This window comes from Alligator sinensis, unplaced genomic scaffold (genome assembly GCF_000455745.1).
Source record: "Alligator sinensis unplaced genomic scaffold, ASM45574v1 scaffold180_1, whole genome shotgun sequence".
Taxonomy (NCBI): domain Eukaryota; kingdom Metazoa; phylum Chordata; order Crocodylia; family Alligatoridae; genus Alligator; species Alligator sinensis.
Genome location: NW_005842640.1, coordinates 823255 through 835821, shown reverse-complemented (window position 1 = coordinate 835821; position 12567 = coordinate 823255). Strand labels below are relative to the sequence as shown.

Genomic DNA, 12567 nt, shown 5'->3' with positions numbered 1-12567 from the left:
AACTAGTGCAGGGTAATATTTGGATGATCATTTGCCCTATCACAGCACATTCAAAATAAATGGCAGTAATGTAAAGAAATCTATGTAATTTATTGATAAGATTTTAATGCTTCATTGTACCATTGGAAGCACTTGTGTGAGCAAATGTAAAAGGTATCTGGCTAATTTCCATGTATCTCTCTATGATGCCTTTGGGATTTAGCGGAAGAGAGGCACTGCCTTAAATGTCTCAGATTAAGATGTTCATTCTCAGAAAATGAATGGTGAGGAGACATTTTCCAGTATAGTCTGCCAGTCAACTAGAATTCCCCATTTGGTTGCCTGTTTTAATATACACAAGTTCTGGTTTTGTGTTTCAGAATTTGAGGCAGCAGATTCTTGAATTGTTGGGTCCCATCTCAATGAATCATGGTGTTCACTTCATGGCTGCTATTGCATTTGTCTGGAATGAAAGGAGACAAAACAAAAACACTTCTAGGACAAAGGTGTGTGTATTGTCAAGTGACCGAGTTACTTAAATGAACTGATTTCCTAGATTACTGCTACTTTTCTTGAAAACTTAAAATTTCAGGCAAGGATTTTGCAAGGTGGTATCTTTTATTAGACTAGTTGTATCGTTGGGATAAAATTACACAAGCTTTCAAATTCAAAGCATTCTTCTTCTGGTTTGAGGAAGAGAGCAAGCATAGAAATTTTTAAGAATAATGGGTAAAGCTGTGAAATTTAAGGAAGGAGAAATTTTCAGGGGTACCAAACAAACAATTAGCAGAAGAAAAGAAGCTTGCTTACTGTGAGATCAAGACCTATCAAAAGGGAGGCTTTAGATTAAATGAAAAATATATTTTACCACATGGAAAGGAATTATGTGATAGGAATTTATAAATAAATAACTGCATGGTCAAATGCATCTTAGATTTGATCAGCCAGTTCTTTTAAAACAGTGTTGCGTGCGACTAATTTTTAAGCAGAGGCTTGGAATAAAAGTAACACGTTAGATTAAACATCAGACCTCCTACTATGACTCAAAGCTTAAAACCAAAAATTTAAATTTATAATTTTACTTATTCTGGAAAGTTATTAGTCCATGAGTCATAACAGTAATCTGCAGTGCACAACTGCTTAGTGCAATATATTCAAACTTGGGTGTCTGAATTAAGCCACCAATATTCATATTAGGCCCCAAATTTTCAGAAGTCTTGACCACCTGCATCTCTTGTTAACTTTAAGGCTAAGCATGTACCTTTGTCTCCTCTGCATGTGCACTAATCTCAGTGAACCATATTATCCTATGTTTTTTCTACAACCATCACCGTACCTCCTTCTAGGTGTACAGTAAATAGAGCAATATGCAGGAATGCTTGGCTCATTTATATCATAACTGTGATATATAAATGACTTAGGTGAACCCTGCTAATGTGATGTACATTTCTAATCTATACTTTTAGAAGATCCTGTGAATGTGCATCTGAAGTAGAAAAGAGATATATCATACAGCACGTGCTTATGTAATTAAAGCTTTGTATGACACAGGTTATGTACTAAAGTTTGAGGTAAGCTTGTGGCTGTAACCATCACTATCACATATCCTGACTTGAATGCTTACCTGTTTGAAGGTGGGTTTTTGGTTGCAATATCTCAGTCTAGGGATTATAACTAAGACCTGACAGATTGACATCCATTGTAAGTAGTTTATATCTGGAGGTAACTTTCATGATTTTTTGTGCTCTGGGGTTGTCATGCATTTTCAGTGACCCTTCTTCGCTTAGAAAGTTTTCACTTGGGAAACCTGTTACAGCAGGCAGTTTTACTAATTGTATGACAATCTGTGGCATGTTTGGGTTTTCCAGGTAATTCCTACAGCCAGTGAAGAACAACTTCTACTGGTAGAGCTAGTCCGCTCTATTAGTGTTATGAGAACTGAGACAGTTATACAAACAGTGAAAGAGGTTTTAAAGCAGCCTCCAGCCATAGCCAAGGACAAGGTATGAGAATAGTAATGCTGCTGCTGGTTTGTTTGATGCTATTTTAGAAGTTTATATTAGATGCTATAGGTATTTAATTCTTTGTGTGAAGGAACTTGCTTCTGCTGTACTGTGGTTGTTCTCTAGAAGAGTCTGTCCTGGTAATACTAGTTTAACCATCCGTGTGGAAACTCATTTCTCTCATTTTTAACGTATATTTAGTGAAAGGTCCTGAATATAGAGTGAAGTTATAAAATTAATTAAGCTTGCAAAAATAAATGTTTTCGGGTTAACAAGTCAGTTTTGCATCCATTCAGGGTCAGATACTAATTTTAAAATTCACTCTCCTACATGTCCACTAGATTAGAAGTATCAACCAATACGATCCATGGGTTGCATCTGGTCTTTGCAACTGTTTCCTCAAGCATGCAGGGCTCCTGGTGGGCCTGGGAATTCAGTGGTGGGGCCTGTTACAGAATTTGAAACTACAGAGCTCTGTTGGGAACGGCCTTCGGTGGCAAGGGATGTGCAATAATTGTGCTGATACAGCACCACTCCTACTGCCACTTGTCCCAACCACTGCTAGGTTCATGTTCAACCTGCAAGAAACCCCTTAGGTCTAGATCCAGTCTGCGTGAGATTAATTTGACACTCCTGCACTGGATAGATGAATTAAACAGAGCTGACTCTTAACCCCCCCCCCCCCCCCCGCCCCCCCCCCCCCCCCCCCCCCCCCATGGGTTCTAATTTTTTTTTTTTTAGGTATTGGATGCCTTTATGCTCCCCATTCATTTCTCCTTTATTCCTCTATTTAAAAGGTTTGGCATTATGTTAATAATATACCAGGTTGAGGAGAAACCAGATGTGGTAACTGTGGAGCCAGTGGATGGCATGCCATACTTCATTCACAATGGCTGTACGGAGGAGGGAGGGTATGGAATAGGTCTAGAAGCATAAAGAGTGTCTTTATATAGGTATCAAAGTTTGGCACCCAGGCTCCCATCTTAGTGCAAATTATTTAATTTGACCTCAAGTTATTCTAATAAATGTTGTTTACCATTAGAAAGCTGGGAATAGGTTCAGTATCCACCATTTTCATTGACATAGACAAAAATAACAAATTAATTTCTGTTTCTTGATGACACTGATTTTCATATCTTTCTAGAAGCATCTCTCACTGGAAGTCTGTATGCTGCAGTTTTTCTATGCCTATATTCAAAGGTAAGACAAAGAGGCCAAGGGTAAATCATGGCTTTCTTCTGTGTCATCAAGCAGTAAACAAACAGACACATGCGAGATAAGGCTCATGGGGAGCATGCCAGGAATGGCAGCCTCCCCACTGTGGATGCTGAGCAAGTGCAATACCAACTAGAAAAGCTAGACATTTCTAAGTCAGTGGGACCGGATGGACTTCATCCGAGAGTGCTGAAGGAGCTGGCTGAGGTCATTATGGAACCCCTGGCAAAGCTCTTTCAGAATTTGTGGCGCGCAAGGGAAATCTCTGAGGATTGGAAGAGGGCCGACGTTGTGCCCATCTTCAAGAAGGGGAAGAGGGAGGACCCAGGCAACTATAGGCCAGTCAGCCTAATCTCTATCCCAGGGAAAATCCTGGAAAAGATCATTAAAGAATCTGTGTGCGATATGCTTGTGGAAGGTAAGATTCTGAATGACAGCCAGCATGACTTTGTCACGGATAGGTCTTGTTTTACCAATCTCATCTCCTACGACCAGGTCTCTCGCCACCTGGACATGGGAGACAAGGTAGACATTATATACTTAAGCTTCCAAAAGGCTTTCAATCTAGTATCCCACAATATCCTTAGAAAAAACTGGAAGATTGTGGGCTCACCTACTTGATAATTCAGTGAGTGGGAAACAGGCTAAAGGGTAGGACCCAGAGAGTTCTCATGAATGGATCTGTGTTGTCCTGCCGCAAAGTGGCCAGGGGTGTCCCTCAGGGGTCTGTGCTTGGACCGGGGCTTTTCAACAGCTTTATCAATGATTTGGATGGGGGAGTGAAAAGCTCGCTGGCCAATTTCGTGGACAGCACAAAGTTATGGGGCAGTGTGGTCACGTCAGAAGATAGGTTGCAGAGACAGGTAGACCTGGACAGGGTAGAGAGTTGGGCAGACCAGAACCAGATGAAGTTTAGCACTTCCAAGTGTAAGGTGCTCCATCTGGGGGCAAACAACCCTCAACATACATACAGACTCGGTGGTGACTGCTTGACTTGCACCACGGCTGAAAGGGACCTAGGGGTTAATGATGGACCATTGCATGAATATGAGCCATCAGTGCAAGGCAGTGGTCAGCAAGACAGATAACACGCATGCATCAACCGATGCATCTCATGTAAAACTAAGGAAGTGATACTCCTGCTGTACTTGGCACTGGTGAGACCACAGTTGGAGTACTGCATCCAGTTCCGGGCACCGCACTTCAATAAGGATGTGGAAAAACTTGAGAGGGTCCAGAAAAAAGCTAACCATATGATCAAGGACTTGCAAGGCAAGCCATACGAGGAAAGGCTGAAGAACCTGGGCCTCTTTAGTCTAAAGAAGAGAAGGTTGAGAGGGGACTTGATATAGCGGCTTACTGATATATCAGAAGAGTGCATCAGGAGCTCAGGGAAGAACCGTTCACTAGGGCATCCCTGGGGAAGACCAGGACCAATGGATACAAGCTCTGGGAAAGCCACTTCAGGCTTAATACCAGGAAAAACTCCTTTACAGTCAGGGTGTCCAGACTGTGGAATAAACTCACTCCAGAGGTGGTGCAGTCATTCACCCTGGTGGTTTTCAAGAGACTGGGCATTCACCTCGCTGGGGTCACTTGACCCCAGTTGTCTTCCTGCCTAGAGCAGGGGGCTGGACCCAGTGATCTGTGAGGTCCCTTCCAGCCCCTAAGAATCTATGAAAAGAGAATCTGGACATTATAAATCCTTCAAATAAATTTGCATCCTTTTGGTATAACACTATAAACTGAAAATTGTATATGTTGAACCTGTGAATAATTATTTAAAAAAATTTTTTTTTAATTATATTAATTGTTGGAGAGAAGAGTATTTTCTCCATTCCCCAGTTGTGCCTTTACCATGTTCCTTCATCTAACTTGAGAGGCCCTACAGCTGACCACCATCCAGCTGAGGAAGGATGAATTCAGTTACTGCAAATGTCGTAGGTATTCCTCCAGTTATAGGCCAGGCAGACTATCTTTTGAATGCGCTGTTCTTTTCCCTCCTTCCAGAGTCCAGTGCATTATGTCCATGGTGTACCACTTCCTCTTGGTCTGTAAATCAAGTGAGAAAGATGAGAACTAAATTTTGATCCTCTGCACAAACAGTAATTTAATTGACACATTTAGACAGGAAAGACATAATACTAAAAAGAGAACTTAGGAAATAAGGGTGTCTTTACATGTACTTTGGGGTTGCGGGGGGGCCTTTTTAATTGGAGCAGCTCTGAGATCCACTCTAATTAAAGTGCCCACAGTGTCTGTATTGTGTCCTGTGCTTCAAAATGGCAGTGGGGGAGTTTTAAAGCTTGTTCAAGCTTTAGTTAAAGCACCCCTGACCATATTTTGAAGTGTGGGGTCACTGAATACATGAGCTGCAGGGGCTGCTGAAGCGCACTAGTTGGCACACTCCAGCAGACTCAGTTAATTGAGTCTGGCATGCTGTAATTACAGCACGTCAGAGCAACATTCCAGCAAGTCTACAGGTACCCTGAGAGCCTTAATGTGATTTTTTTTCACTTTAATTTCATCTTGCAGGATACCAGTGTCCAATTTAGTGGATAGCTGGGCATCACTATTACTTCTTCTGAAGGACTCTATACAGCTTGGTCTTCCAGCACCGGGGCAGTTTCTCATACTTGGGTGAGCAGTTAATTTCATTAGAAACTATAAATATAAATCATTGTAAAATAAAGTATTCGAAACTTTTGATTTAATCAATCACACAACCTAAATAGTGCTTTAATCTTCTAAATGTACTAAGGGTATGGACAAATAAACAAATTATATACCAAAAGAAGGGGTTAAGATTTACCACAAGTGAGCAGTGGTAACTGGAAACAGTAATTGCTCAGTATTGTCTTCTGTCCTGAAGTAAATGAAAGCTAAACTGGGTCAGCATAAATAAAATAGGGCAAAGTTATCATAGTTAACTTCCACTTACTACACATTCAGAGTGGACAAACAAACAGTTTCCATGAAGCAGCTGACTCAGGGTAATGATCTCCCCACCTTTTTACTCTGTATAATTTGTTCTTCTATTCGTGCCTTTTGTAAATCACGCTTATGTTGTTTTTTTGTATATATTAGGTCTTTGTTTCCCATAAAATAGGAATTATAATTATTGGCATACAAATAGTTTGCTGAACATCAGAAATAAAATGTAAAATTCAGGCGTGTGTGTTAAACATCAAACCTCAGTCTTTGGAAATTGTAGTAATACTAATGTGGGATATTAAACCAGATTTGTAGTTGCTAATAAATTTGTTTTAAAAATATCGTAATTATTATGTTTTGGATATATGGTAGTGTTAACAGGTACTCCATAAAATATTAAGTAAACAAGGTATAGTGCTACAAATAAAATACATATCAGACATGGAAATATGTTTTCTGGAATTTTAGCAAACTAAAGGAAACAGCTAAAATGTCACTAAATTTGTACTGTGCATATGAATCTTTCATGGATTTTGGCCTAATATTTTTAAACTGATGTTATTTTATTTTAAGATTATTGCCAGTATTTTTTCATATATTTTCTTTTAGTGTTCTAAATGAGTTTATTATGAAAAACCCCAATCTGGAGAATAAGAAAGATCAAAGAGACCTTCAGGTGAGAAAATGTTCTTGTATAAAATTAGCATTGAAAATATAGTTCAGCAACTGGCTGTTTTAAGAGTAGTATAGTCTAAATGGTTCTTCCTGTTCAGCAATAAAATAGCTTTAGGCAACTGATTTTATTGTTAAGGCCTTCTATTTACTTTTGCAGTTTTTTCTATTGTTTATAGTTAACTTACAAAAAAAGTGAGTGAAATAATTATTTGTTCTGTTCTCACTGTTGATATTCCTTCCTGTAAACATTTCAGATGACAGCAGATTTTTGTAACACTTTTATTTGCTACCTCATTAATAATATACAAATATACAGTGCTGTCCCACCAAATACATCTCAGAGTTTGCTAGATTCTGTGGTACCATCCCATTGCAAGGGGTTGGAGATCAGAGATCCTAGCATTTTTCAGCCACATTTTCTGCAGTCTTCCAGCCTGGAAACTGCAGAACCTTATTGGCAGAAGGAGAAGCTTAAGCACAGGATGCTTTTCAGCTGGCCAGCTTTTTTCTATGCATGGGTGGATAGGACAGGCATAATCTGAAGTATTTCACTTTGAAGTGTGTCAGTTACCCTTATTTCATCAGCTCCAGTCATTTTTTATGCAAGTTGCATTGAGTTGCAGCATAATTGTGCTGTGCATTGTCTGTCTGTTCATTTTTATTGACCTTTTAAGCTACATGCTGCAAGATAAATGTTATGACTGTCCACAACTTCTCTCTGGCATCTCTTCTCCAGATAGAACCTTGCCCATTCCTCTTAAATTTACAGAGGAATTTTTTATTTTCCAAATTCTTATAATTTCTGTTCCTGTTCTCTGGCCTTTCTGATCATCTGTCTACTTTTAAGAGTTTTAGAGTCCAGTATAGAGTATTCCAACTAAAGCCAAACAATCCTATGTACAGAACGTACCTTACGTGTCTTGCTTGAGGTACTCATATATAAAACACTAATCCAAGTTTGTATTTATAACAACATTGAATCCAAAATTTATATTCAACTTACATTTTTCTCTAACTTCTGTACACTTTTGTATGACACTAATACTAATCACCTTTCCATTCTGTGTGCAGCCAGATGTGCATATTCTTGCTGTACTTCTTAAAAGTACCTTAAGTGAATTTATTGTGTATTTAAAGCTCTAGACTACTTTCCTTAAGGTTTTTCCTATACTTCTAACTCTGCTTAACTCCTTAAGTAGTCCATGGTTTTGATGCAAAGAACTGCACCTTGTCCTTCAAGAAACATTTGTAATTGGTAAAATATAAGGGAAGTACATAGAAAAGGCATTATGCAACTCCATTTAATATCTTTTCTTTCTTGCTACTGAACTAATGGATCTCTGTCTAGAAAACATAAAAGTCTCAGAAAAGAAGAAACACCATTTTACACAAGGGTTTTTTGGAGGATTTTTTTAAGCTTTGTTTTTTTGTTTTCCTCCAGGATGTAACTCACAAAATAGTGGATGCCATTGGTGCAATTGCTGGTTCTTCCTTAGAACAGACTACTTGGCTAAGACGAAACCTAGAGGTTAAACCTTCCCCCAAGATTATGGTTGATGGAAGCAACTTGGAATCTGATGTTGAAGGTGGTTTATACGGAATTTATTCAAATAATGGATTTAATTAGTTCAATTACCTTTATGTTACTGAAAATGATAGCTTTGCAGTGTGTGAATTTACTAAATAAATTTGAACTTGTGTGGTATATTGAACTCTGTTATATGTAATGTACAGGGAAAAACTAAATAGTCCACTTTTATGTCGTTGAAAATATTTGCTTTAAAATGCTTTTCATAGATGCTGATAGAAATAGTTTCCAAAATTAATTATTTCTTGCTGTCCCTTTTTAATTTAGATATGTTATCACCAGTTCTGGAAACTTCAAACATAACTCCATCTGTATATAGTGTCCACGCATTAACCTTACTTTCTGAGGTAAATGTTTTCCAGTGTACTAAATCCTGAAATATTGGTATTGTATTACAAAAGGACCTATAGCATTTAGAAACATGCACCTAAATGTGAAACTTACCTTGCAGAAATGCTAATTAATACATCTGGTGAAAAAAAATGTGAAATGTACATATACTGTGAGAGGTGAACCTCATTTATTTATTAAGTGGGTTGTTATAATGCCCAAAAACCTGAACCAATCTCACTGTTCTGAAAAAATACAGGGGCCAGGTGATCAGAAAGCTCTTTGATTCAGGGATGGTGCCTACTGACAGATGCCTAAAGGAGACCTGATTACCTGCCATGATCTTCACTTGCATGCTTGTGTTAATTTGTAGCAGTTTGTGGTGGGCATTTTAGCTGACTTTTTTTTTTCCCCTTCCACAAATGCAAGTAAAATAAAGTAAGATGACTGTAGCCATTGCCTGGGTGTCATGTGCTTCAGTGTTGATCTTTGTAGCTCCTGACATGTTATAAGGTTTGGTTTCTTGGATCATGGTTTTTTGGAGTGTATGAGGTAAGGGACCATGGGTGTTTGGTATGTAGACATATCATTCATGAGTTTCTAGCAATATTTTGCTGTTTTGTAAGACGTATAATATAATATAGGGAAGTCCAATTTCTAAGTGGACAGAGGCTGCAACAGTGAGGGCCATTCAGATGTCCCTGCCACCCCCCGCCCCTGCTACTTCCCCCCTTACTGCGGCACTGCACATCTGTGCAGACTTCTTTCCTCACCATTGCACCATGTGCCCTCATGCTCCCTGCTTCCCAGCTGTTGCACCACAAGCCTGTGCAGGCTCCTTCCCCCCTCTCTGCCCTGCTGCACTGCACACCTACACAGGCACCCCTCTCCCCAGCTGCTGCACCACATGCCCCAAACTCAGCCTCCACTTCCCTGTCACCCCCGACACTTCCCCACCTCCTGGGGCAGGAGCAAGAAACAGCAGCTGGAGAAGGGAGGGGGAGCCCAGAGGCCTTGATTGCTATCACAACCCAAGGGATTGGGGGAACAGTGGCCATAATATAACCCCTTGTGAGCTGTATATGACCCTCAGGCAACCAGCTGGACAGCCCTGGCATAATATGTAGTCTTGGCTAAGAGTTCATGGGTTTTATTAATTTATTTTTAAATATGTAATGAATATTTATCATTTGGGTTTTTGAACCTGTATATTTCATGGGATATAATCACCTCAGTTTTAAATATGAATGAATGCTTGTATAGTTCATGCTATTTTTATCTGTTTGGGCAAACATGCTACTGAACGTGGAGACTTGCCCTATAAACTGCTCTTCTTTGGCAAGAAACTATACAAAAGCTTTCTGTGCTGCACTGTATGCATATATTAAGTTGTAGGATGAACACGCACCAAATTCACTTTAATAAAGAGAATGTACAAAGAGATTATTTCTTATTTCCTATGGTAATAATTCATCATAGATGGGATTTGGAGCACTATTTTATTGATAGACATATTACATGAAAGCTGCTGTATAAATAAACCTTGTGTTGGGAGTCACACTTTGGTAAAACCAAGTGTTCTTTCTTTTTTTTTTCCTTCCTAGGTTCTGGCTCATCTTTTGGATATGGTTTTCTACAGTGATGAGAAAGAGAGAGTTATTCCTTTACTTGTAAATATAATGCATTATGTGGTACCCTACCTCCGCAATCACAGGTATCATTACAGTTTTGAAGAACCGGGTCTCTAAAGCCTACTGGAATTTGCTGGATGTATGACATTTCAGTCACATCAGGCTCCCTATTCCATGGCACTTTGCAGACAGAAATTTCCCAGCAGAAAAAGGAGTGTGCCTGACTGTCTGACTCCTGTAGACTATAAGCCTTGAGCTCTTTAAGGATATGATAGTACAGGGTTATTTGTATTTGCTTGACAGTTATCAGACTAAGAAGAACAGGCAAAGTAATGCTCAGGCTAGAGAATGTCACAAGGTGTGAACCAGTTTAGAAAAATCAAGCAAGCTGGATTGAAAAACCTAGGGTAGAAGTTACAAGGTACATGTAGTGGTTTGATGTCAGACAAGGCTAACTTTTGACAAGATAAAGAATATATATAATAATTGGCATATGAATGATAGCTAGAGTAGTACCCATTAAGAATGAATTTACCTTATTTACTCAGATAGGTTACCCTGAATATAAGACAACACCTCATAATTAGATTCTATAAATGGAAAGTGTATAAATTTGTTATAGTTCTCCAGGTATAGAATTTACTCCCACTGCTACAGCAGAGAAAATAAAACTGGAAGGTCAGGCGGCCCCCTTCCTCTCCCCCACAACTTATTCGCCTTGCAGCCTCTCCCCCCTCCCCCTCCGCCCCCCTTAGTGTCAGATCCTGCTCTCCATGAGCGCATGGAACTGAGGGGCAAGTTTTGAAAACGCTGACTTTGAAATAAACAGACCTGTTATAATTTGCATATAGGTGAATTATTACAGGTACCCATAGACTTTGTTCATCCAGAATTGAAGCATTTATCTTTTTTGAAACTGGTGCAAGCTTTAGCCCAGGTGGTCCATAAACACACTTTCAAGCAGCACTTTGGTTTGTACTTAGTATGTACTTCTATGTTGTACATACTATGCATAATATTAGTTCAAAGCCACAAGGCTCATGATTTTCCATTGGGCTGGATCCCAGACGGTCAACAGCATTTCAAGCCATGGTGACTGCATAGCTCAGCGCTGCTCAGTGTGTGTGTGTGTACTCCAGATACCCTCCACAAGAGACCAATGTGCTAATTAGCCCCCCACTCATGATACTGGAACCAGGTGTTCTTGTCATGAATCCTGGGACCCTCCAGAAATCTATATGCAGACAAGGCAACCTGGTTTGGCTCCATCTTCTGGAGGGCAGAGCCACACTAATCATTTGCAACAAGCTGAGAGAGGGGATGGCAGAGGGATTCATGGTGAACTGTTTGGGGCCCCATTTGGCAATGTTTGTCAGACATGGCCTGTGAAGAAACAGGAATGATTGGAATTGGAAAAGAAAGCCACAGCTCAGTTGTGGGAGTGAAGAGGAAGTCAAAACGTATGCAGTGTAGTGGCTCACTATGACTTGAAAAAGAGTCAGGGCCTGGGGGGGGACTGTACTCAACGGGCACTACTACAGAATTTATTCACATGGGCTGTACTGTTCTGTCCTTGTTGTAGGAAAGTTCCCATAGGTATGTTTGTGCAATATGGGCTATGTGTTTTGTAGTCGTGTTCAATGCTGGCTACATTTAATCAACTTAAAGTTGGTTTCCATTACTGAGCACATGCTGGTTTTGACAGCAGTTTTATGATATACTAGCCAAATGCCTGTCAAAAATGATGGTAGGGAGGGCAGCTGGGGACAGCAGCCTGCGTCTGGCCCTGCCCCTGCAACGTTCGAGGCCAGGCCCACTTTCCCTCTCCCACCCCACTGCTTCAGGGCTAGGCTGCCTCCCCGACCTTCATCTGCTGGCACTGCCCTCCAGTCCACTTCGCCACAGCCTGCAATACCAGGGGTCCTGGCCAGTGGCGCTGGAATTCCCCCCCCATCCTCTCCATTATTGCAGCCTGTTGGGATCAGGGGGGACGGGGCCAGCACTGCTGGCCTTGCATCCGCTTCATCACTGCCTGCAGGGTCAGGGGGCTAGTGCCAGCGGTGCTGGTAACAGTGGGGGGCAGGGCCAGTGCCACTGGCCCATCTGCTCTGTTGCCTGCTGGGAGAGGTGGGGGTAGAGGCCTGGGGCCAGGCTCGCTCCCTCCACCTTCACCCCCACCTCTTCAGGGCTGGGGCCCACTCCCCCCACCCCC

At 40.7% G+C, this 12567-nt stretch overlaps 1 protein-coding gene across 10 annotated transcripts in view; it reads left to right on the top strand.

The window, feature by feature from the left end:
- DOPEY1 (dopey family member 1) overlaps positions 1 to 12567 on the top strand; it is a 107436-nt gene that overhangs the window by 70567 nt on the left and 24302 nt on the right. For 7 of the 10 annotated variants that reach the window (XR_003096211.1, XM_025215322.1, XM_025215323.1 and 4 more), the window contains 8 exons: positions 360 to 485; positions 1848 to 1982; positions 3127 to 3182; positions 5733 to 5837; positions 6741 to 6807; positions 8248 to 8392; positions 8662 to 8741; positions 10329 to 10438. Coding sequence is in view for 9 of the 10 variants with exons in the window: in XM_025215322.1 (XP_025071107.1) it covers positions 360 to 485; positions 1848 to 1982; positions 3127 to 3182; positions 5733 to 5837; positions 6741 to 6807; positions 8248 to 8392; positions 8662 to 8741; positions 10329 to 10438 (824 nt within the window). In the remaining variant the exon portion in view is untranslated. The remainder of the gene's footprint in view (positions 1 to 359; positions 486 to 1847; positions 1983 to 3126; positions 3183 to 5732; positions 5838 to 6740; positions 6808 to 8247; positions 8393 to 8661; positions 8742 to 10328; positions 10439 to 12567) is intronic. The other 3 variants (XM_025215328.1, XM_025215330.1, XM_025215329.1) reach the window with 2 other exon arrangements.